We start from the raw sequence: 25360 nt of genomic DNA on the forward strand, positions 1-25360 counted from the left end.
GCATGGTCTACAATGCTTTTGTCAATGTATCACTGACAGTTATAATGCATTGCAGTGCTGCTGTATTGCAATCCATTCTACAAGCGATCAGAGTAATAAATGTTAAAGTCCCACAGAGGGACTAAGTAAAAAAGTTACTAAAAAAGGTTTTAAAAATAATGTAAAAAAATATCACAAAATAAACTGAAAAAAAATTATATGAATAAATATGTATATTTATGTAAAAACAAAAATAAACAAAAAAAAGTACACATATTTGATATCGCTGCGTCCGGAACGACTGGAGCTATAAAACCGTCACACTAGTTAACCCCCCTTCAGCTACCCGGTAAAAAAAGTGGCAAAAAATCTATGCTTTTTCATCATACCGCCGAACAAAAAGTGAAATGAAATGCGATCAAAAAGTCGAATGTGGGCAAAACTGGTCTAGATGACCCGCAAAATGCAAGCTACCATACAGCTCCATCAGTGGAGAAATAAAAAATGTATAGCTCTCAGAATACAATGATGCAAAATGAATTCATTTTTATATAAAATAGTTTTTATTGTGTAAAAGCGGCAAAACACAAAACAAACTATATAAATGTGGTATGGCTGAATTCTTACTCACCCGAATAAGAAAAGCTGTTTGTTCACTGTTACAAGATAGTTAATGGCATAAAAAACTCAAAAAACAATTCCGAAATTGCTGGCCTTTTTCATTCTGCCTCCCAAAAATCAGAAATCAGAAAGCGATCAAAAATGTTATGTGCTCACAAATGATACCGATACAAATCGTCAACTCGTACCCCAAAAAACAAGTCCTCACATGAATTTGTCAGCGGAAATATAGAAATAGTCCATGCCCTCATCATCTCCTGCCTTGACTACTGCAATCCTCCTGCTCTGTGGCCTCCCCTCTAACACTCTCGCACCCCTCCAATCTATTCTAAACTCTGCTGTGCGCTTAATCCATCTGTCCCCTCCACTATTCCCCGGTCTCTCCCCTCTGTCAATCCCTTCACTGGCTCCCCATTACCCAACGACTCTAGTTCAAAACCCTAACCATGACGTACAAAGCCATCCACAACCTGTCTCCTCCATACATCTGTGACCTCGTCTCCCGGTACTTACCTACACGCAACCTCCGATCCTCACAAAATCTCCTTCTCTACTCCCCTCTTATCTCCTCTTCCCACAATCGTATACAAGATTTCTCGCGCATCCCCCCTACTCTGGAACTCTCTACCACAACACATCAGACTCTCACCTACCATCGAAACCTTCAAAAAGAACCTGAAGACCCACCTCTTCCGACAAGCCTACAACGTGCAGTAACCACTAATTCACCAAACCGCTACACGACCAGCTGTGCCCTCACCTATTGCATTTTCACCCATCCCTTGTAGATTGTGAGCCCTCACGGGCAGCGTCCACTCTTCTTATGTACCAGTCGTGACTTGTATTAAGATTATTGTACTTGTCTTTTATTATGTACACCCCTCCTCACATGTAAAGCGCCATGGAATAAATGGCGCTATAATAATAAATAACAATAATAACATTCTTTCTTCATCGTCCAATGGTGCAATATTTTGCGAGGCACATGTGGTGTCAACATGCTCACTGCACCCCTAAATCAATTCATTGGAGGGTGTAGTTTGTAAAATGGGGTCACTCATAGAGGGGTTCTGTTGTTCTGGCACCTCAAGGGCTCTGCCAATGTGACATGGCACCCTCAAACCATTCCAACAAAAACTGAAATCCAATATAGCGCTTCTTACCTTCTGAGCTTCGCACCCTGCCTCAAAGTAGTTTTCGACCACATATGGGGTATCGGTGTACTCAGGAGAAATTGTACCATTCTTTTTCCTCCTATTAACCTTTTTGAAAATTGAAAACTTGGGTCCAAAGCAAAATTTTAGTGGAAAAATGGTAATTTTCCATAGACTCGGCACAATGTTATACAATTCTGTGAATCGCCTGAGAGTTAAAAATTATAACAAAACCCCTAGATGACTCACTCATGAGATGTAGTTTCCAAAATGAGGTCACTAGTGGGGGTTTCTGCTGTTCTGGCACGTCAGGGGTTCTTCAAGTGTGACATTGTATCAGCACTCTATTTCAGACAAAATTGTGCTCCAGAATTAAATTGATACTCTTTCCCTTCTGAGTCCTGTCATGTGCCCAAACCGTACTATTTCACCACATATGAGGTGTCAGTGTGGGGCTAAAGCAACATTTTATTGAACATATGGGTTTCAAGGTGCTCACCACAACTTTAGATAAGTTCCTTGAGGGGTGTAGTTTCTAAAATGGGGTCACATGTAGGGAGTTTCCACTGTTTAGGCACATGAGGGGCTCTTGAAACGCAACATGTCGTCCGCTATCTATTTCAGTCAATTTTGCACTTGAAAAGTCAAATGGTGCTCCTTGCGTTCCAAATCATGCCATGCACCCATTATTACTTTTCCACCATACATGCAGTATCGGTGTGCTCACGAGAAACTGCAAAACAAATAGTATTGTCCATTTTTTCCTGTTACACTTGTTGAAAATGTAACATTTGGAGCTAACGCAACATTTTTGTGGGAAAAAAGTAAAATTTTAAAATTTTCATTTTTTCCTTCCACATTGCTTTAATTCTTGTGATGCTCCTAAAACGTTAATGATCTTATTGAATGTGGTTTAGAGCACTAAAAAGGGTGCATTTTTAAAAATGGTGTTTCTTTTTGGTATTCTTTGTCACGTAGGCCTCTTAAAGTCACTTCAAATGTGATGTGGAGCCTAAAAAATTATTGGATTTTTAAATTTTGTTTGAGAAATGAGAAATTTCTAATAAACTTTTAACCCTTCAAACTTACTAACCAGAAAAATGATGTTTAAAAAATCATGCAGATGTAAATCAGACATGGGGAAATGTTATTTATTAACTATTGTGTGTGTTACTGTATAACTACCTGGTTTAAGGGCATGAAAATTCAAACTTTGAAAATTGCAAAACCTTCACATTTTTTGTTACATTTTTAATATTTTCCTAAATAAACGCAAATCATATTGACCAAAATTTGAAAAAATTGGCCTGATCAGGAAGGTGAAAACAGACTCTGGGGTGAAGGGGTTGAAAAGTAACAGTTGTTTTAATTTTTTATTTCATAAATCAATAGTACACATGAAAATAAGCCACTTTGTAATGAATCTTATCACAGGAATCTGCTTCTCTCTCTTCCTGGACTGATCAGTCATTATCAGAATTCTCAATTCTGAGGTAAAATCTATGTAGATAGGAGGGGGAGGGGAGGAGGGCGGAGCTCTGTCTCTAGCTCCTCCCTCCTTTATAGAATCTCATCAGTAGCATTGCCATCTTCTACCTCAGTAATGGGAAAGACGTTGGCCTTTTTATTTATTGATCATTTTCATTGTCTTTATTAAGTGAATGTGCCTCACATGATTTTCTGGGGGGGGTTCTTCAGGATGTTCTGTATTATATCATGCGTGCAACATCCCCTCGGTAAAGGCCAGAAAGAATAGCACTCAATAAAATGGCCCTCATGTCTAGAGTAACATAGCAGATTTAAAAACACCAAATAGAAACCGAAAACTCACAGGAGCCGCAGTAATACAATAAGAGCAAAAACTAGCGACTTTTGACCTGGTGACTGGTCCTCTTTAAATCCCCCATAAACACTGTATAGATTGTATTCAGCTAAACCACATGCTCGCGTGTCCTGTATGATAGAGCCGCTGCAAGGCTCCTCTGGCAGAGGCTCATCTGGAGGGAGAATAAAAGGATTGGCCATTGACCAGATCCTTTTCCAGCTCGTCATTGTCTATTAAGAGATGATCAGGATACCCCCTTACACATTACGCTGTCAGCCAGTCCCGCCTATATCTGCTGGTTCTGTTGACTTTAGTCTATGGTGTATGGGGGGCCTTAATAATCATGAGCTGCCAATTCCATGAAGACTTCAAAACTGCATGTAGAGGCAACACCTGAGACATACAACCATGTCATTTAGAGGGCATCTGTCCTGACTCTTTTGCTATGTAATCTGATCACAGGATGACATAGCGACAGAGACCCGGATTCCAGCGATGTGTCACTTTTTTTTACTGTCTGCAGCAGTTGTGACACAATCACAGTTTTCTGCACTACAGATCTAGCAGAGATCAGTGGTATGAACATGATTGGACCAGGACACACAAGACATCTAGTCCTGTAGATAATCTCCTGCTGATAAAACACTGATTTTATTGAAACAGCCCAGTAAGTGACACATCGCTGGAATCAAGGTCTCTGCTGACAGATCCCCATTAATAGTGTGAAAAAGTATTCCTTGTTTTATCTGTTCAAAATAAAACTATCAACAGTGCAAACTCAATGGTGTTGTAAGTATTTCTGGAAATCATGTGAATAATAGTAGATTTGTGTGGGAAGTAGACTCCGGATCTTTTCAGCAGGAATAGCTCTATTGAGACGTACTGTCTATATTTCCATCCTTTTTATTGCCCCTCTTACAGAAGTGTCCAGGATGAGCCTGTGCCCAGGCATGCATGTACCACGGCCTTCACACTGTCCCTTTATTCTCCTCAGTACAATTGGGCACTGTGTGCTTTGTGTTACAGGGGACATGGCATCACAACACATTCTCAGTCCATAAAACAATCGGGTTGAAAAGGAACCACAAAAGGTGAAAGCTGGAGATCTGTTATATTATCCCCTGCTATTCTGTCTATGAACAATTAAAGGACTGCCTGATGTCTCCTCACCGTCCATCTCTGCTCCTCATTACATAGCATGCAGTACTAAAATCAAGGAAATCCAGAATGATGAATAATTTGGGTCAATTACAGGAGTTATAACTTCATGATCAGCAGCAGTGACAAGGTTTATGGGCATCTGTAGAAAATAGCTCAGAGAGTTGGCAGGCAAAAACAGACTTCTAGGAGCACTGACTATCCAGGTCCAAGGTTTGTCCAACCTTTCTAAAGACATTCACACATACCTTTTCAGATTTCTTTTTACTAACTGAGAAATAAAACTGTTTTAGATCTTTGGTGGACATCCATAACTTGACCATCTAGATTCATGTGGAACTGGTATGAGTGGTGATAAAAGCGGGGCCAAGGGGTCGAATATTGAGAAGTCCCAAAGTCCATCATCCATGACCCCTTGGCCCTGCATACTCTGTATATGTGACCACCTCTATTTACTCCAATTGTTTTTGGAGGGTTGGTACCTGCTCATGTGTGACTAGTACCTCTCCCATATGCTATGAATGTAATGTACTGCTCCAGTTACAAGGTGATAGATGCTACTGATGCTTTAGCAGAAGTTATCTCCAGTATAAATTGCTACAGAATAATCAATGGAAGGTAATGTGAATGGTGACTTGTCCTGTACATCCAGAATAAATAGTAAAATGCTGCCAAATACAATCTGAACCATTTTGGATATGAGCAAGGCTAGATATTACATACTAGTTATCAGGAGCATCAATTCCATGATTGACCCACACAATACAGACATGATCTACACCTGGGGATGGTCAGCTCGCAGAAGGGACACAATTTATGGTCCTTTGGTGAGTATAGATTTTATAACCTGGTGGCCCAAAAGTAGGTCTACAGCTGAATCATGGAAATTCTATGACATTTTATAGGTACAAATATACATTGCCACATCCAACAACACCTATGAACTTCTTTTTTAGGGATGCAGTAAAGAATAAGGTTCTTGATAGAAAATCCCAGATGAATTAAGAAAGTCAATCTTGGATATTGATGCCAACCGGAATATATGTCGTACCATGGGTCACAGTGTACCGGACAGGTTCAAGGAAGTTTGCTTTGTTGGTAGACAATTAGAGAGTTGACAAGATTAAACAGTGTGAAACAAATGTAAATGTGAGAAAAAATGTGATAAAATGCAAATATACATCCCTTGTGAGAAAAATTTAATTGATTCACCTGTATACCTACTTTTGGGCCACTTGGTAATTATTTTGTTGGTGTATTTATATTATTACTTTGTGCCAGTTCTGCAAACTTTTTAAAAAGGTCTATATAACTAGTCTACCTACAATGTGAGGTACTGTAGATAATTAGATGGACTAGGCTACCTATAACGTGAGGTACTGTAGATAATTAGATGGACTAGGCTACCTATAACGTGAGGTACTGTAGATAATTAGATGGACTAGGCTACCTATAAAGTGAGGTACTGTAGATAATTAGATGAACTATGCTACCTATAAAGTGAGGTACTGTAGATAATTAGATGGACTAGGCTACCTACAAAGTGAGGTACTGTAGATAATTAGATGGACTAGGCTACCTATAAAGTGAGGTACTGTAGATAATTAGATGGACTAGGCTACCTATAAAGTGAGGTACTGTAGATAATTAGATGGACTAGGCTACCTATAAAGTGAGGTACTGTAGATAATTAGATGGACTAGGCTACCTATAAAGTGAGGTACTGTAGATAATTAGATGGACTAGGCTACCTATAAAGTGAGGTACTGTAGATAATTAGATGGACTAGGCTACCTACAATATGAGGTACTGTAGATAATTAGATGGACTAGGCTACCTATAATATGAGATACTGTAGATAATTAGGTGGACTAGACTACCTACAACATGAGGTATTGTGGGTAATTAGATGGACTAGGCTACCTATAAAGTGAGGTACTGTAGATAATTAGATGGACTAGGCTACCTATAATGTGAGGTACTGTAGATAATTAGATGGACTTGGCTACCTATAACGTGAGGTACTGTAGATAATTAGATGGACTAGGCTACCTATAACGTGAGGTACTGTAGATAATTAGATGGACTAGGCTACCTATAACGTGAGGTACTGTAGATAATTAGATGGACTAGGCTACCTACAATATGAGGTACTGTAGATAATTAGGTGGACTAGACTACCTACAACATGAGGTATTGTGGGTAATTAGATGGAGAGAGAGAGATTATAGACAGACAGATACAAATTAAAAATGGAAGCAGAACTCCAAAAGTAGTGCAAATTATGTGGCAATGTTTCGGTTCATAGTATAAACCTTTCTCCGGAGAAAATTTCACGCTATGAACCGAAACGTCGCCACATGGGCCATTAAGGTCCTATAATTTGCACTATTTTAGAAGTGCTGCTTCCATTTTTGTTGCTTCTATTCGGGTTAGGCTTATGCCTGGGAAGCTTTGTAACCCAATTTGCTCTTTAATTATGTATATCTATCTCTTGTACTGCTTTTTCCTTTTTCTAGATAGATATTATTAACCTTTGTTTTAGTTCTGCATAATATCCATAATCTAATGATCCCTGCCTGTCCTGGGGACAATTATTCTGCCCAGTCTATTGTTGAGGTTTCTATGGGGCTTTCCAATAATCCTGTTACTCAGGCTGACTGAGCAGTGATAGAAGACATCCCCTCCCCCATGTCCCCATCACACAACTCACCGAGACAAGAAACTCCAAGGTCCCCACATAGTCCCTCTCAGTCTTGAGGAGCTCGCTGAGAACACACACCCTGAGACGAAGCTGCCTCTCCAGGTCTTTGCTGCTCTCCACCTTTCCATCAGGTCTATGTTCTTCTGTCATGTTATATCCCAGGGCTCAGTGCTGATCCTCCAGTGATCACTTCACTCAAGGCAGAAAAGTTCTCCAAAGTGAGATCCTCCAAGTCTAATAGTGTGCTGTCTCCTTCACATTCAGACTCATCTTGCCCTGATCAAATAGAATCAATCCAGATGGAACAGAGAAAAGTTCCTCTGTGCCTGCAGATTTCCAGTCAGTGCTTTGGGAGCAGAGCAAGTAATTTGGACATTAATCAAAAGATTGTCTCCATGTGACTCCAGCCCCTTCATCCTGGAACCAGCCCCCATCACCCACCCTCTGCTCCAGTGTTGTCCCCTCCTTCATCCTCCAATGAATGGCAGGAAAGAGAGCAGAAACCTTGGGAAGTAGAATGTGCCAACAATGCCCCCTCTGCACAGTCCCAGAGCACAGGGCTAACAGGGGGCATGGGTGTCAGGAGGATGTCAGGAGCCTGGGTAAAAAGTACAGGGCAGACTGCAGCCCCTCGTCCTACTACTCTGCCTCCATACAGGACACTTGTAAAGTTGTTCAGGAGTCAGAGTTTTACTTCTCCAGATTCATCACTTCTGCTAATGTCATCTCACACAGGAAAGGAAAGTCATTTGCTGCGTTCTCTGCTGTTTGGGATTAGATGCCTCCCTGGGATGGAATCATTCAGATGTTAGCACACGGGAGGGAACACAACAACTTTTCTATAAAATAGAAACTTTTTCTTCCCCTTTAGAAAGTTATAAAAATATAAATGTACAGTTTTCGGATCTCAATTAGTTTGAGAAATCTGGGTGACACCTCAATCTACGCCATTGTGACTGGTACTGTATAAAATTGCCAGAAGCAAATCTCCAAGCATGATAAATAGGAAGTGTATTATTATATTCCTGGGCAGCTTTACCACTCAGGATGCTTGGAAAGCTGGGTAACCCCCCGCCCGAACACTAATGGCTGTCATATTGATTATCACCAAGCTTTTGCACTATAATAACATAAAAATATGAACGATCTAAAAAAAGAATTTTAAACTTTGAATAAATTTAATTTGAAAGGGAAATAGGAAATAAGGCAAATATAGAAAGTTGCAGCTCTCTTGTTTCCTCCCGATATATGTGGTTCACCTGAAGACATCGAGAGTGAAGACAGCTCTGATTGGCCGCAGGTTCACGTAACACAGAAATGTTATGCATCCAAAGCGCTGCTACTTCCGGATCGTGGGCACATAGCCTCGGAGTTATCGTGTCAGGACCAGTACCCTCTTGACTATGAAGTCTGCATTATATGGACCACCATCTCCATCGGAATATAGGTGTATTTTATCACTTGACTCGGTACAGAAAAAAATGCTGTAAGGCCCCGCAGCTGTTATGGGACCCAATAATTAAGGGAGGCAAATACTTTGATAATGGAAAATGTGAATCCGTTTAGGAAGAAGGGGCCCCAAAATAATCCTAAGGACAAAATCTGCATGGAGTTTGTATGTTCCCTCTGTATTTGTGTGGGTTTCCTCCGGGTTCTCTGGTTTCTTGCCACAATCCAAAGACATATTGTGAGCCCAATGGGGACAGTGACAATCACGTCTGCATAGCACTGTGGAATATAATGGTGCTATAAAAGTAAAATAATAATAATAATAAGAAGAAGTAAACTTTACATATCATGAACTTAGCTTGAGTGGAACATGTCGGAGTGGTAGTTTTACTAAGGGCCCAATGTTCTGATCTTAATGTGTACATATTATATACATTATATTTATTTGTACAATATGTACCTATATTGTAGAATACCCCTTGGCTCATATTGTACAGATATATTTCCAGGGGAGTTAAGTTCAGAACATTGAGCCCTTAGTAAAACTACTGACATGATTATGTTTCGCACAATCTAAGTTCAGGATATGAACAGTTTTATGTCTGATTAAGTGGCAGAAAAAATGCCTTGAGTTTCGTATAATTTGTATCAAAACATTAATTTGAGACATTTGTCTCTATAAAACATTTTGATATTATGCTGCTATTGTAATGTAACATGTACTCTGCCACCAAATCAGAATGGAAAGGCTGAAATAATGTTTGCTGCTATTCAGAGACATCATTAGAGAGAACCTTTCAGCCATTGTTGGTTCTTCAGCAGTGACAAGGTAGAAGAGATGTAACAGACCTAATGTACAGCAGTCAGGGGGCTTCTCCATTGTGCCTTCTCATGACCCCTCCATCACACAGTGGGTCCTGCCATGGAGATGTGACTAATGTTAGACAGTGATGGGTTTTGTTGTTCTGTGGCTGCCATTAGTGCCTCGTCCTTTAATGCCAGGTCATATTGCGTCCTTTGAAGACATCTACCAGGATAAACAAAAAAAAAAACAGATGGCAGAAAGTAACAGATAAAATCCCTCTTGGTTCAGTCTGTCAGTGGGTGCATGATAAAACCCAAATTCTCCAGGTTGGGAGTAGGCAGCAAGAGGTTAAAACAAACAACTCTGGAGTATGGCTATGTGCACACGGTGAGGATTTTGCTGCGGATCTGTAGCTGTTTTACATGCATTGTACAGTACCATGTAAACGTATGGAAAACCAAAATCCGCAGTGCCCATGCTGCGGAAAAAAACGGGCGGAAACGCTGCGTTGTTTATTCCACAGCATGTCAATTCTTTGTGCAGATTCCGCAGCGGTTTACACCTGCTCCTCAATAGGAATCCGCAGGTGGAATCCGCACAAAAACTGCGGTAAATCTGAGACAAATCCACGGGTAATCCGCAGTGCGGTTTACCTGCGGATTTTGCGAAAACAGTGCGGAAAAATCCGCACACCATTCTGCAAAATGTGCACATAGCCTAAAACCAACAATTGTTGAATTATATATTTTTTTGCCACCTGAAGGGCAGGTTCACCTGAGCGTATAAAAAAATCGTTCAGAGTTTACTCCAGAAAATTAAGACAATTTTTGAATCACTTGTCATGTCATACATGTACAATCTCTGTTTTTTTTCATGACAGTTTTTACTTAGCCACTATTAATCATTTATGAGACCTTTTACACTTTCCTATTTCACAGAATTGCAATGTATGTGTAAAAATTGGTACTGTGGCTCCATACGGCATCCGATTTGTTTGTGCACCCATAGACTTGTATGGGCGAGTCTCTTTGTATGGGCTCCTTTCCACTTGCGAGATAAATGTCCGAGTCTCGCATGTGAAAACCAAGCTGTGGCGCCGGCACTCCAGAGCGGAGAGTGCGGCTGCATAGCAACACATGGAGCCGCACGCTCCGCTCCCAAGTGCCGGCACCAGAGCTTGGTTTTCACATGTGAGACACAGACGTTTATCTCGCAAGTGGAAAGAAGCCATATGGAAGAAACTAGTGTGTGCTGCGATTTTTTTTCACACACAGATTCGGTCAGTAAAAAAAAAAATTAATGTTCACTTCCCCATTGAATAATATTGGTCCGAGAGCAGTCCTTTTGCAAAATTACTTAATTACATGGAATTACACGGTTGTATTAACGAATCCTACCAACGAACATCTGATTTTTAGCCTTCTTAACATAGTATTATTTCTGGCGCTATCATTGTTATGTCACGTGAACTCCACAGCCTATTAGGGTATGTTTCCATGTTCAGGAAACCGAGTGTTTTGGATGCAGCGGATGGCCTGCTCCGCCCAAAGTGCCGCCCCCTTTGTAAGCACGGTGATTCCAGATGTGTTCATTAAACACAGGCAGAATCACCACATCCTATACATCAACTGGGTTTTTTATCTTGCGGAGATGGTGCGCCTCCGCAAGATAAAAAGACATGCTGCAGTCTAGAAAGACGCGCCACATGTTCGGTTACACAGGGCCGCCGGATGCGACCGTGCGCACATAGTGGAGATGGGATTTTATAAAATCCCCTCCACTATGCTGCAACACCTGGACGCTGCGGATTGGAAGCTACGGCTGTACGTAGCATCCAATCCACAGCAAATCCTGATGTAATATGCCATGTGGAAACATAGCCTTAGGGTACTGTCACACAGTGCAATTTTGATCGCTACGACGGCACGATTCGTGACGTTCTAGCGATATCGTTACGATATCGCTGTGTCTGACACGCTACTGCCATCAGACATCACGCTGAGAATCGTACGTCGTAGCAGATCGTTTGGAACTTTCTTTCGTCGCTTGTTCACCCGCTGACATCGCTGGATCGTTGTGTGTGACAGCGATCCAGCGATGTGTTCGCTTGTAACCAGGGTAAACATCGGGTAACTAAGCGCAGGGCCGCGCTTAGTAACCCGATGTTTACCCTGGTTACCAGCGTAAACGTTAAAAAAACAAACAGTACATACTTACATTCCGGTGTCTGTCCCCGGCGTCTCAGCTTCTCTGCACTGTGTGAGCGCCTGCCGGCCGGAAAGCGAGCACAGCGGTGACGTCACCGCTCTGCTTTCAGGCTATGGTGCTTACACAGTGCAGAGAAGCTGAGACGCCGGGGGACAGACACCGGAATGTAAGTATGTACTGTTTGTTTTTTTAACGTTTACGCTGGTAACCAGGGTAAACATCGGGTTACTAAGCGCGGCCCTGCGCTTAGTAACCCGATGTTTACCCTGGTTACCCGGGGACTTCAGCATCGCTCCAGTACCGTGATTGCAGAGTGTGACCGCAGTCTACGACGCTGGAGCGATAATCATACGACGCTGCGACGTCACGGATCGTGCCGTCGTAGCGACGAAAATTGCACTGTGTGACAGTATCCTTAGACCGGCTGATGGGCTGCAGTTTTCCGACAGACAGAGTTCCATTTGATTTATACAGTATTGAAAAACCCCTTTAAGGGGAAGTTCACACATTGGATGTTTGTTAAAATGTGCACGTAAAACGAAAAACTCAACGAGTGCATGGGATTTTGGAAATGGTGTTGTAAAACGCTCTGCATGTTATGCACCAATTACACTGTATAACATACACCACAAAAACTCTGCAAAACTGCCACGTGTGAACATACCCTTATTGTTCAGCTGATGATGGCTGACTATGTATGATCATTTTAAGCTTATTTAATGTCTGTGACAAGTTTAGTCATCTGAAAATAGTGGCTTTATCTCCAAAGACTGTATAAGAAGACCATTGTTAGATCTTTGTGTAGATTGCCATTGTGCTGTCTGATCCCTTTAATGTTTTTGCTTCCACCATTATCACACCTTTATCTGGGAATGTTAATTGTTTAAATGAGTCCCTATAATCTGCATAAAGCATCTTATTACAGGTAATCTGGCATTGTATTCTTCTTCAAAGAAGACGTAATGTTAGACCAATCACGAAATATTGACACTTTCCTCAGTCTTCAGACTGGGGGCCCCAGGGCCAATTCTTGTTTTCCTGCTGCCTGAGGTGAAAATTAGAAAGGCGCCCCTCCCCACAGGGCAATATAAACCTGCAGTGAATTAACGCAATTTCACCATTGCTCTTTTTTGTCTTATTTTTTTCACGTTATTCTTTATATTTTAAAAATAATCTGAAAAAATGTTTGTTTTTTTCAGGTCAATATGATTGTGTTAATACCAAAATTGTATAGTTAAAAAAAAAAAGAAGTGGTAAAAAAAATTCCACAATTTTGTAAAAGAAAAAAAATGTTAGTTTGTGGCACCATTTCTGTGACCCATAATGTTTTTATTTTTCTGTTGATAAATATGCTTTTTACTGCCTGGTGAGCTAAAAGTTTCATTGGCTCCAAATTGGGGTACATACAATGGTTTGATTGCTTTGTATGCATTTTTTTAGGGAACTGAGGTGACATGGGGTGTGGGATCACAGTTGCAGATATCAGCACCTATTTCAGCTGAATGTGTGTCCAAAGACATTGTTATAGGATGGGGGATATTATACCAGGAAGGGCCCATTACAGGACATAAAACCAGAATGGGGAACATTATTACAGTATGGGGCCCAATATAGGGGACATTTTACCAGACTGGGAGACGTTATTACTGCAAAGACATAAGTATGGGGGACATTCTACCAGGAAGGAGCCCATTACAGGACATAATACCAGAATGGGGGACATTATTACAGTATGGGGCCCAGGATAGGGGACATTTTACCAGACTGGGAGACGTTATTACTGCAAAAACATAAGTATGGGGGACATTATACCAGGAAGGGGCCTATATGCGCATATTCCTCACTGTAATGAGCGGTCCCACGTGACCGCTCACACAGGACAAGGGGCCAGCGCTGAGAGGAGAGTGGAGACATCGCGGGAGCTGGGTGAGTATTTCTTCTGCAAGGGGCCGGGTGGCACTCTGAGGATGGGAGGCGGGGGTCACATGCAAACTTTATTTTTCACAAAAAATAACAAAAACTTGATCTTTCATCTCTTCTCTCCTGCGGGGGAGAAGAGATGAATGCCGCCTTCAGCACCACAGCGGGGGGGGACAGCGCTTATTGTAGCGCTTTCTCTCCTGCGGGCGGTACGTGCACACGGAGGAGAGTGCACACTGTTCTCCGTGTGCATGTGTGCAGGACGTATTGCTGTACGTGCTGCCAGAAAAAAACGGACATGTCTACGTGTTTTGCACACGGACATACGGTCCGTGTGAAAACACGCACATGTGCAGAAACACATAGATTCTAATGTGTCTACGTGTGTCAGTGTCTCCGGTACGTGAGAAAACTGTCACTACACGTACCGGAGACACTGACGTGTGAAAGAGGCCTAAGAGATTTCTTATCTCATGGCATGACTGCAGAGAGACCCTGGTGCTAAAACCCAATTAGGCTAGGTTTACATCTTCATTAGGAATTCTGTTTTTCTGTTGTGTAGGAAAAAAGGAATTCTGTTCGTTCCTCACTTTCAGGTCCAGTATTTTTCCTTCTAAATGTATATAGAATTTCAACTTCACTAAATTATTATGTGAGGTTATATCAGGTTAGAATAATATGGCTTCTATTGCCTGGAAACTACTTCACTCTATTTGTGCCCTGGGTCTGATACTGCTCCTTAGCCTCTTCATGGTGCTGACCTGCAGTACTTGCGATTTCATGATTTCAGGTTATGTTATATACATGTGAAAATGTGCTGTTTGAAGTTTGGAAAAAAACTCAATTAACTAAACTATTGAAAAGATATCCTGCCTGGGGGTGTACTGTACTGAGCATATAATAAGGCTCATATGGCAAATTGTGCGCCCAAGCTGAGTGACTACCAATGTAATGGATGCTCTTATTGAGTTTAATTTGATCACATGTAGTATGTACTTGTAAAGAGTGGGTCAGGTGATGTGGCTTGTCCTTTAAAAAGTATTAATGCATTGACCCTCATTGGACACAGTGGGTTCCCTACACAAGAATGTCAAATGTAATACAGATGGATATCAGCACCAGTTCAAGTGGATTTTACTCACTGGGTAGGTAACAAGCTTGATGGTTAGGGCTCATACTCATTTGCGAGAAAAACGGATGAGTGCAATTAGATAAGAAATCGGATTGCACTCTGACCAATGTTATTCAATGGGTTACATCTCATCTGCAATTTTTTATTCTCAGCTGAAATCGGACTGAGAAAAAAATCGCAGCATGCTGCGATTTGCCGCGTATCTCGGACGAGACTCACCAATGCAAGCTTATGAGTGGGAGAAAAAAATTGCACAGCTCTCGGACCATGCAAGTGCTGTCCAATTGTTATGCACAGATGTCCTTGGAAAATCTGGCAATTTATCTGCCGCATACAGTAAAATCATACTGACAGGTTAGAAAAAAATATAAAGAATAAATATAAACACATAGAATACATAGATATATAGATGTCAGTGACACACACACACATATACATACACACACAACCTGTCTCCTCCATACATCTGTCCCCTCGTCTCCCGGTACTTACCTGCACGCAACCTCCGATCCTCACAAGATCTCCTTCTCCCCTCTTATCTCCTCTTCCCACAATCGTATACAAGATTTCTCTCGCGCATCACCCCTACTCTGGAACTCTCTACCACAACATATCAGACTCTCACCTACCATCGAAACCTTCAAAAAGAACCTGAAGACCCACCTCTTCCGACAAGCCTACAACCTGCAGTTGCCGATTGACCAAACCGCTGCACGACCTGCACTAACCTCACCTACTGTATCCTCACCCATCCCTTGTAGATTGTGAGCCCTCATGGGCAGGGTCCTCTCTCCTCCTGTACCAGTTGTGGCTTGTATTGTTTAAGATTATTGTACTTGTTTTTATTATGTATACCGTTCTTCACTTGTACAGCGCCATGGCATAAATGGCACTATAATAATAAATAATAATAATATATATACACTGCTCAAAAAAATAAAGAGAACACTAAAATCTCACATCCTAGATATCACTGAATGAAATATTCCAGTTGTAAATCTTTATTCATTACATAGTGGAATGTGTAGAGAACAATAAAACCTAAAAATTATTAATGTAAATCACAATTAATATCCCACGGAAGGCTGGAGTTGGAATGATGCTTAAAATCAAAGTGGAAAATGAAGTTACAGGCTGATCCAAATTCAGTGGAAATGCCTCAAGACAAGGAAATGATGCTTAGTAGTGTGTGGCCTCCACGTGCCTGTATGACCTCCCTACAACACCTGGGCATGTCCCTGATGAGGCGACGGATGGTCTCCTGAGGGATCTCCTCCCAGACCTGGACTAAAGCATCTGACAACTCCAGGACAGTCTGTGGTGCAACATGACGTTGGTGGATGGTGCGAGACATGATGTCCCAGATGTGTTCAATCTAATTCAGGTCTGGGGAACAGGTGGGCCAGTCCATAGCTTCAATGCCTTCATCTTGCAGGAACTGCTGACACACTCCAGCCACATGAGGTCTGGCATTGTCCTGCATTAAGAGGAACCCAGGGCCAACCGCACCAACATATGGTATAACAAGGGGTCTGAGGATCTCATCTCGTTACCTAATGGCAGTCAGGCTACCTTTGGCGAGCACATGGAGGGCTGTGCGGCCCTCCAAAGAAATTCCACCCCACACCATTACTGACCAACTGCCAAACCGGTCATGCTGAAGGATGATACAGGCAGCAGATCGCTCTCCACGGCGTCTCCAGACTTTGTCTTGTCTGTCACATGTACTCAGTGTGAACCTGCTTTCATCTATGAAGAGCACAGGGCACCAGTGGTGAGTTTGCCATGTGTGGACGTCGGGCACTCAGACCATCCTCATGGAGTCGGCTTCTAACCATTTTTGCAGACACATGCACATTTGTGACCTGCTGGAGGTCATTTTGCAGCACTCTGGCAGTGCTCCTTCTGTTCTTCCTTGCACAAAGGCTGAGGTAGCGGTCCTGCTGCTGGGTTGTTTCCCTCCTACGGCCCCCTCCATGCCTCCTGTTGTACTGGCCTGTATCCTGCTAGTGCCTCCAGCCTCTGGACACTTTGCTGACAGACACAGCAAACCTTCTTGCCGTCTCATGCTACCACGAGTGTGAAAGCAAAACCAACATTCAAAAGTGACCAAAACATCAGCCAGAAAGCATTGGTACTGAGATGTGGTCTGTGGTCCCCACCTGCATAACCACTCCTTTATTGAGTATGTCTTGATAATTGCCAATAATTTCCATCTGTTGTCTATTCCATTTGCACAACAGCATGTGATATTTATTGTCAAACAGTGTTGCTTCCTAAGTGGACAGTTAGATTTCACAGAAGATTGATTTACTTGGAGTTATATTCTGTTGTTTAAGTGTTCCCTTTATTTTTTTGAGCAGTGTATATTAGATAGATAGATAGATAGATAGATAGATAGATAGATAGATAGATAGATAGAAGAAAAGCCAGTAATTCATCTGCCGTGGACTGTAAAATTACAGCAGGAGCTGACAGGATAGATGAAATGGATTACATACAGTAAATACATATAGAATAGGTAGATATATAGATGTCTGTGACAAATACAATTAGTACAGTGTGTGTGCATCTTACTGTACATATATTTAATTATTGAAAGATTATTTTTCTGAAAAAAATGGTGTGGACTCCCGTGTAATTTTCTTAACCAGCAGAGGGAAAGCCGATGGCTTGGGGCAGATGTTTATAGCCTGGGAAGGGGGTAATTCCCATGGAGCTTCCCAGGCTATTAATATCACCTCACAACTGTATATTTAGTCATTACTGGCTATTAGAATGGGGGATCACCCCAAAAAATGACATCTGGTCTCCCTATAATTAACCCCTTAATCCCGTATGACGTACTATCCCGTCAAGGTGACCTGGGACTTAATTCCGGGTGACGGGATAGTACGTCATACGCGATCGGCCGCGCTCACGGGGGGAGCGCGGCCGATCGCGGCCGGGTGTCAGCTGCCTATCGCAGCTGACATCCGGCACTATGTGCCAGGAGCAGTCACGGACCGCCCCCGGCACATTAACCCCCGGCACACCGCGATCAAACATGATCGCAGTGTACCGGCGGTATAGGGAAGCATCACTGTTGTGAAATTGGATTCTGGGCTCCCCCGGTGGCCACTTGTGGAATTGTACTTGTGTGCATCATCCCCTCTGTTCACCTGCTCCTATCAGGATGTGGGAGTCGCTATATAACCTTGCTCCTCTGTCAGTTTCATGCCGGTCAACAATGTAATCAGAAGCCTTTCTGTGCATGTTCCTGCTACTAGACAACTCCCAGCTAAGTTGGACTTTTGTCCTTGTGTGTTTTTGCATTTTGTTCCTGTTCACAGCTGCTGTTTCGTTACTGTGTCTGGAAAGCTCTTGTGAGCGGAAATTGCCACTCTGGTGTTATGAGTTAATGCTAGAGTCTTAAAGTAATTTCTGGATGGTGTTTTGATAGGGTTTTCTGCTGACCATGAAAGTGCCCTTTCTGTCTTCTTGCTATCTAGTAAGCGGACCTCGATTTTTGCTAAACCTATTTTCATACTACGTTTGTCATTTCATCTAAAATCACCGCCAATATATGTGGGGGCCTCTGTCTGCCTTTTGGGAAAATTTCTCTAGAGGTGAGCCAGGACTGTCTTTTCCTCTGCTAGGATTAGGTAGTTCTCCGGCTGGCGCTGGGCATCTAGGGATAAAAAAACGTAGGCATGCTACCCGGCCACTTCTAGTTGTGCGGCAGGTTTAGTTCATGGTCAGTATAGTTTCCATCTTCCAAGAGCTAGTTCTCATATATGCTGGGCTATGTTCTCTCGCCATTGAGAATCATGACAGTTTGACCGGCCCAAAAAAAAGGGTTAAATTACTGGCTGAGAAAGGAGAGAAAAAAGAAGTCTGCTACAATTTTTTTTTTTTTTTTTTTTTCCTCTAGTTCTGAGTGTGCTCTTAATTGTATCACTTGCTAGTCTGCCTAGCAAGAAAAAATGGGTTGTGCTTCTATTGTGGTGATTCAACTCATGTTATATCAGCATGCTTTAAGCGTACTAAGAAGCCTGACAAGTCTGTTTCAATTAGCACTTTACAGTCTAAGTTTATTCTATCTGTGACCCTGATTTGTTCTTTGTCATCTATTACCGCGGACGCCTATGTCGACTCTGGCGCTGCTTTGAGTCTTATGGATTGGTCCTTTGCCAAACGCTGTGGGTATGATTTGGAGCCATTGGAGGCTCCGATACCTCTGAAAGGGATTGACTCCACCCCATTGGCTAGTAATAAACCACAATACTGGACACAAGTGACTATGCGTGTTAATCCGGATCACCAGGAGGTTATTCGCTTTCTGGTGCTGTATAATCTACATGATGTTTTGGTGCTGGGATTGCCATGGCTGCAATCTCATAACCCAGTCCTCGACTGGAGAGCTATGTCTGTGTTAAGCTGGGGATGTAAAGGAACTCATGGGGACGTACCTTTGGTTTCCATTTCATCATCTATTCCCTCTGAGATTCCTGAATTCTTGTCTGACTTTCGTGACGTTTTTGAAGAACCCAAGGTTGGTTCACTACCTCCGCACCGGGAGTGCGATTGTGCCATAGACTTGATCCCGGGTAGTAAATACCCTAAGGGTCGTTTATTTAATCTGTCTGTGCCTGAACACGCGGCTATGCGAGAATATATAAAGGAGTCCTTGGAAAAGGGACATATTCGTCCTTCGTCATCTCCCTTAGGAGCCGGTTTTTTCTTTGTGTCTAAGAAAGACGGCTCTTTGAGGCCGTGTATTGATTATCGACTTTTGAATAAAATCACGGTTAAATATCAATATCCGTTACCACTGCTTACTGATTTGTTTGCTCGTATAAAGGGGGCCAAGTGGTTCTCTAAGATTGATCTCCGTGGGGCGTATAATTTGGTGCGAATCAAGCAGGGGGATGAGTGGAAAACCGCATTTAATACGCCCGAGGGCCATTTTGAGTATTTGGTGATGCCTTTTGGTCTTTCAAATGCCCCTTCAGTCTTCCAGTCCTTTATGCATGACATTTTCCGCGATTATTTGGACAAATTTATGATTGTGTATCTGGATGATATTCTGATTTTTTCGGATGACTGGGACTCTCATGTCCAGCAGGTCAGGAGGGTTTTTCAGGTTTTGCGGTCTAATTCCTTGTGTGTGAAGGGTTCTAAGTGTGTTTTTGGGGTTCAAAAGATTTCCTTCTTGGGATACATTTTTTCCCCCTCTTCCATCGAGATGGATCCTGTCAAGGTTCAGGCTATTGGTGATTGGACGCAACCCTCTTCTCTTAAGAGTCTTCAGAAATTTTTGGGCTTTGCTAACTTTTATCGTCGATTTATTGCTGGTTTTTCTGATGTTGTAAAACCATTGACTGATTTGACTAAGAAGGGTGCTGATGTTGCTGATTGGTCCCCTGATGCTGTGGAGGCCTTTCGGGAGCTCAAGCGCCGCTTTTCTTCCGCCCCAGTGTTGCGTCAGCCTGATGTTGCTCTTCCTTTTCAGGTTGAGGTCGACGCTTCTGAAATCGGAGCTGGGGCGGTGTTGTCGCAGAGAAGTTCCGACTGCTCCGTGATGAGACCTTGTGCTTTTTTTTCCCGTAAATTTTCGCCCGCCGAGCGGAATTATGATATTGGGAATCGGGAGCTTTTGGCCATGAAGTGGGCTTTTGAGGAGTGGCGTCACTGGCTTGAGGGGGCCAGACATCAGGTGGTGGTATTGACTGACCACAAAAATTTAATTTACCTTGAGTCTGCCAGGCGCCTGAATCCTAGACAGGCGCGCTGGTCGTTGTTTTTCTCTCGGTTTAATTTTGTGGTGTCTTACCTACCGGGTTCTAAGAATGTTAAGGCGGATGCCCTTTCTAGGAGTTTTGAGCCTGACTCCCCTGGTAATTCTGAGCCCACAGGTATCCTTAAAGATGGAGTGATATTGTCTGCCGTTTCTCCAGACCTGCGGCGGGCCTTGCAGGAGTTTCAGGCGGATAGACCTGATCGTTGCCCACCTGGTAGACTGTTTGTTCCTGATGATTGGACCAGTAGAGTCATCTCTGAGGTTCATTCTTCTGCGTTGGCAGGTCATCCTGGAATCTTTGGTACCAGGGATTTGGTGGCAAGGTCCTTCTGGTGGCCTTCCCTGTCACGAGATGTGCGAGGCTTTGTGCAGTCTTGTGACGTTTGTGCTCGGGCCAAGCCTTGTTGTTCTCGGGCTAGTGGATTGTTGTTACCCTTGCCTATCCCGAAGAGGCCTTGGACGCACATCTCGATGGATTTTATTTCGGATCTGCCTGTTTCTCATAAGATGTCTGTCATCTGGGTGGTGTGTGACCGTTTCTCTAAGATGGTCCATCTGGTTCCCTTGCCTAAGTTGCCTTCTTCTTCCGAGTTGGTTCCTCTGTTTTTTCAAAATGTTGTTCGTTTGCATGGTATTCCGGAGAATATCGTTTCTGACAGAGGGACCCAATTCGTGTCTAGATTTTGGCGGGCATTCTGTGCTAGGATGGGCATAGATTTGTCTTTTTCGTCTGCTTTCCATCCTCAGACTAATGGCCAGACCGAGCGGACTAATCAGACCTTGGAGACATATTTGAGGTGTTTTGTGTCTGCGGATCAGGATGATTGGGTTGCTTTTTTGCCTTTGGCGGAGTTCGCCCTCAATAATCGGGCCAGCTCTGCCACCTTGGTGTCCCCGTTTTTCTGTAATTCGGGGTTTCATCCTCGATTTTCCTCCGGTCAAGTGGAATCTTCGGATTGTCCTGGAGTGGATGCTGTGGTGGAGAGGTTGCATCAGATTTGGGGGCAGGTGGTGGACAATTTGAAGTTGTCCCAGGAGAAGACTCAGCTTTTTGCCAACCGCCGTCGTCGTGTTGGTCCTCGGCTTTGTGTTGGGGACTTGGTGTGGTTGTCTTCTCGTTTTGTCCCTATGAGGGTTTCTTCTCCTAAGTTTAAGCCTCGGTTCATCGGCCCGTACAAGATATTGGAGATTCTTAACCCTGTGTCCTTCCGTTTGGACCTCCCTGCATCCTTTTCGATTCATAATGTTTTTCATCGGTCATTGTTGCGCAGGTATGAGGTACCGGCTGTGCCTTCCGTTGAGCCTCCTGCTCCGGTGTTGGTTGAGGGTGAGTTGGAGTACGTTGTGGAAAAGATCTTGGACTCTCGTGTTTCCAGACGGAAACTCCAGTATCTGGTCAAATGGAAGGGATACGGTCAGGAGGATAATTCTTGGGTCACTGCCTCTGATGTTCATGCCTCCGATCTTGTCCGTGCCTTTCATAGGGCTCATCCTGATCGCCCTGGTGGTTCTGGTGAGGGTTCGGTGCCCCCTCCTTGAGGGGGGGGTACTGTTGTGAAATTGGATTCTGGGCTCCCCCGGTGGCCACTTGTGGAATTGTACTTGTGTGCATCATCCCCTCTGTTCACCTGCTCCTATCAGGATGTGGGAGTCGCTATATAACCTTGCTCCTCTGTCAGTTTCATGCCGGTCAACAATGTAATCAGAAGCCTTTCTGTGCATGTTCCTGCTACTAGACAACTCCCAGCTAAGTTGGACTTTTGTCCTTGTGTGTTTTTGCATTTTGTTCCTGTTCACAGCTGCTGTTTCGTTACTGTGTCTGGAAAGCTCTTGTGAGCGGAAATTGCCACTCTGGTGTTATGAGTTAATGCTAGAGTCTTAAAGTAATTTCTGGATGGTGTTTTGATAGGGTTTTCTGCTGACCATGAAAGTGCCCTTTCTGTCTTCTTGCTATCTAGTAAGCGGACCTCGATTTTTGCTAAACCTATTTTCATACTACGTTTGTCATTTCATCTAAAATCACCGCCAATATATGTGGGGGCCTCTGTCTGCCTTTTGGGAAAATTTCTCTAGAGGTGAGCCAGGACTGTCTTTTCCTCTGCTAGGATTAGGTAGTTCTCCGGCTGGCGCTGGGCATCTAGGGATAAAAAAACGTAGGCATGCTACCCGGCCACTTCTAGTTGTGCGGCAGGTTTAGTTCATGGTCAGTATAGTTTCCATCTTCCAAGAGCTAGTTCTCATATATGCTGGGCTATGTTCTCTCGCCATTGAGAATCATGACACATCACGCAGGGAGGGGGCTCCCTGCGGGCTTCCCTGAGACCCCCGGAGCAACGCGATGTGATCGCGTTGCTCCGAGGGTCTCCTACCTTCTTCCTCCCTGCAGGTCCCGGATCCAAGATGGCCGCGGCATCCGGGTCCTGCAGGGAGAAAGGTGGCTTACCGAGCGCCTGCTCAGAGCAGACACTTGGTAAGCCTGCAGCCCTGCACAGCAGATCGTCGATCTGACAGAGTGCTGTGCACACTGTCAGATCAATTATCTGTAATGTCCCCCCCTGGGACAAAGTAAAAAAGTAAAAAAAAAAATTTTCCACATGTGTAAAAAAAAAAAAAAAAAAAAACTAAATAAATAATAAAAAAAAAATATATATATTATTCCCATAAATACATTTCTTTATCTAAATAAAAAAAACAAAACAATAAAAGTACACATATTTAGTATTGCCGCGTCCGTAACGACCCAACCTATAAAACTGCCCCACTAGTTAACCCCTTCAGTAAACACCGTAAGAAAAAAAAAAAAAACGAGGCAAAAAACAACGCTTTATTACCATACCGCTGAACAAAAAGAGGAATAACACGCGATCAAAAAGACTGATATAAATAATCATGGTACCGCTGAAAACGTCATCTTGTCCCGCAAAAAACGAGCCGCCATATAGCATCATCAGCAAAAAAATAAAAAAGTTATAGTCCTGAGAATAAAGCGATACCAAAATAATTATTTTTTCTATAAAATAGTTTTTATCGTATAAAAGCGCCAAAACATAAAAAAATGATATAAATGAGGTATCGCTGTAATCGTACTGACCCGTCGAATAAAACTGCTTTATCAATTTTACCAAACGCGGAACGGTATAAACGCCTCTCCCAAAAGAAATTCATGAATAGCAGGTTTTTGGTCATTCTGCCTCACAAAAATCGGAATAAAAAGTGATCAAAAACGGTCACGTGTCCGAAAATGTTACCAATAAAAACGTCAACTCGTCCCGCAAAAAACAAGACCTCACATGACTCTGTGGAGCAAAATGTGGAAAAATTATAGGTCTCAAAATGTGGAGACGCAAAAACTTTTTTGCTATAAAAAGCATCGCTGGTTTCACACTTGCGTTTTTGTCTGCCGCGTTTTTTGCACAAAAAAACGCATGCGTTTTTTCCCTATATTTAACATTGAAAACGCATGCTTTTTTTGTACACGTTTGGTCGCGTTTTCAAACGCATGCGTTTTTTTTCTGCATGTGTTCATTTTCAGAAATACAGCCTGCAGTATTTTCTTGCGTTTTTAAGCACATGCGTTTGTTTGCGTTAAAAACGCATGCGTTTTTATCGAAAAAAAAACAGAAAACACACTGAAAAGCCACCCACCACCATCAAGGTGATAAAGGGATCCAAACCCTAACCCTAACTCTACCCCTAACCTCACCCCTAACCGTTTAATGAACATTTTCTGACAGTCATAGTGCCACGTATTTCAGTGCCACGTATTTCAGTGCCACGTATTTCAGTGCCACGTATCACGTATTTCAGTGCCACGTATTTCAGTGCCACGTATTTAAGTATCACGTATTTCAGTGCCACGTATCACATATTTCAGTGCCACATATTTTAGTGCCACGTATTTCAGTGCCACGTATTTCAGTGCCACGTATTTCAGTGCCACGTATTTCAGTGCCACGTATTTCAGTGCCAAGTATTTCAGTGCCACGTATTTCAGTGCCACATATTTCAGTGCCACGTGCCACGTATTTCAGTGCCACGTATCACGTATTTCAGTGCCACGTATTTCAGTGCCACGTATTTCAGTGCCACGTATTTCAGTGCCACGTATTTCAGTGCCACGTATTTCAGTGCCACGTATGACGTATTTCAGTGCCACGTATTTCAGTGCCACGTATTTCAGTGCCACGTATTTCAGTGCCACGTATTTCAGTCACGTTTAGGGTTAGGGGTAGGGTTAGGGTTAGGGCTAGGGTTGGAGGTAAAGTTAGGGTTAGGGTTGGGGCTAAAGTTAGGGTTGGGGCTAAAGTTAGGGTTAGGGTTTGGATTACATTTACGGTTTGGATTAGGGTTGGGATTAGAATTATGGGTGTGTCAGGGCTAGGGGTGTGGTTAGGGTTACCGTTGGGATTAGGGTTAGGGGTGTGTTTGGGTTAGGGTTTCAGGTAGAATTGGGAAGTTTCCACTGTCCAGGCACATCAGGGGCTCTCCAAACGGGACATGGCGTCCAATCTCAATTCCAGCCAATTCTGCGTTGAAAAAGTAAAACAGTGCTCCTTCCCTTCCGAGCTCTCCCATGCGCCCAAAAAGGGGTTTACCCCAACATATGGGTTATCAGCGTACTCG

General features: G+C 43.0%; 1 protein-coding gene and 1 long non-coding RNA gene across 2 annotated transcripts in view; both read right to left on the reverse strand.

Moving 5' to 3' along the window:
• PREX2 (phosphatidylinositol-3,4,5-trisphosphate dependent Rac exchange factor 2) overlaps positions 1 to 7791 on the reverse strand; it is a 487967-nt gene extending 480176 nt beyond the window's left edge. Inside the window, exon 1 of the mRNA XM_077270643.1 lies at positions 7451 to 7791. Within this exon, the coding sequence (XP_077126758.1) occupies positions 7451 to 7591 (141 nt within the window). The 5' untranslated portion in view covers positions 7592 to 7791. The remainder of the gene's footprint in view (positions 1 to 7450) is intronic.
• An 896-nt stretch (positions 7792 to 8687) lies between these two features.
• LOC143781300 (uncharacterized) overlaps positions 8688 to 25360 on the reverse strand; it is a 50958-nt gene continuing 34285 nt past the window's right edge. The window contains exons 2-3 of the long non-coding RNA XR_013216652.1: positions 9740 to 9917; positions 8688 to 9169 (exon numbers count right to left, since the gene is read on the reverse strand). This is a non-coding gene — a long non-coding RNA (uncharacterized LOC143781300). The remainder of the gene's footprint in view (positions 9170 to 9739; positions 9918 to 25360) is intronic.

Source organism: Ranitomeya variabilis, chromosome 6 (assembly GCF_051348905.1).
Source record: "Ranitomeya variabilis isolate aRanVar5 chromosome 6, aRanVar5.hap1, whole genome shotgun sequence".
NCBI lineage: Eukaryota > Metazoa > Chordata > Amphibia > Anura > Dendrobatidae > Ranitomeya > Ranitomeya variabilis.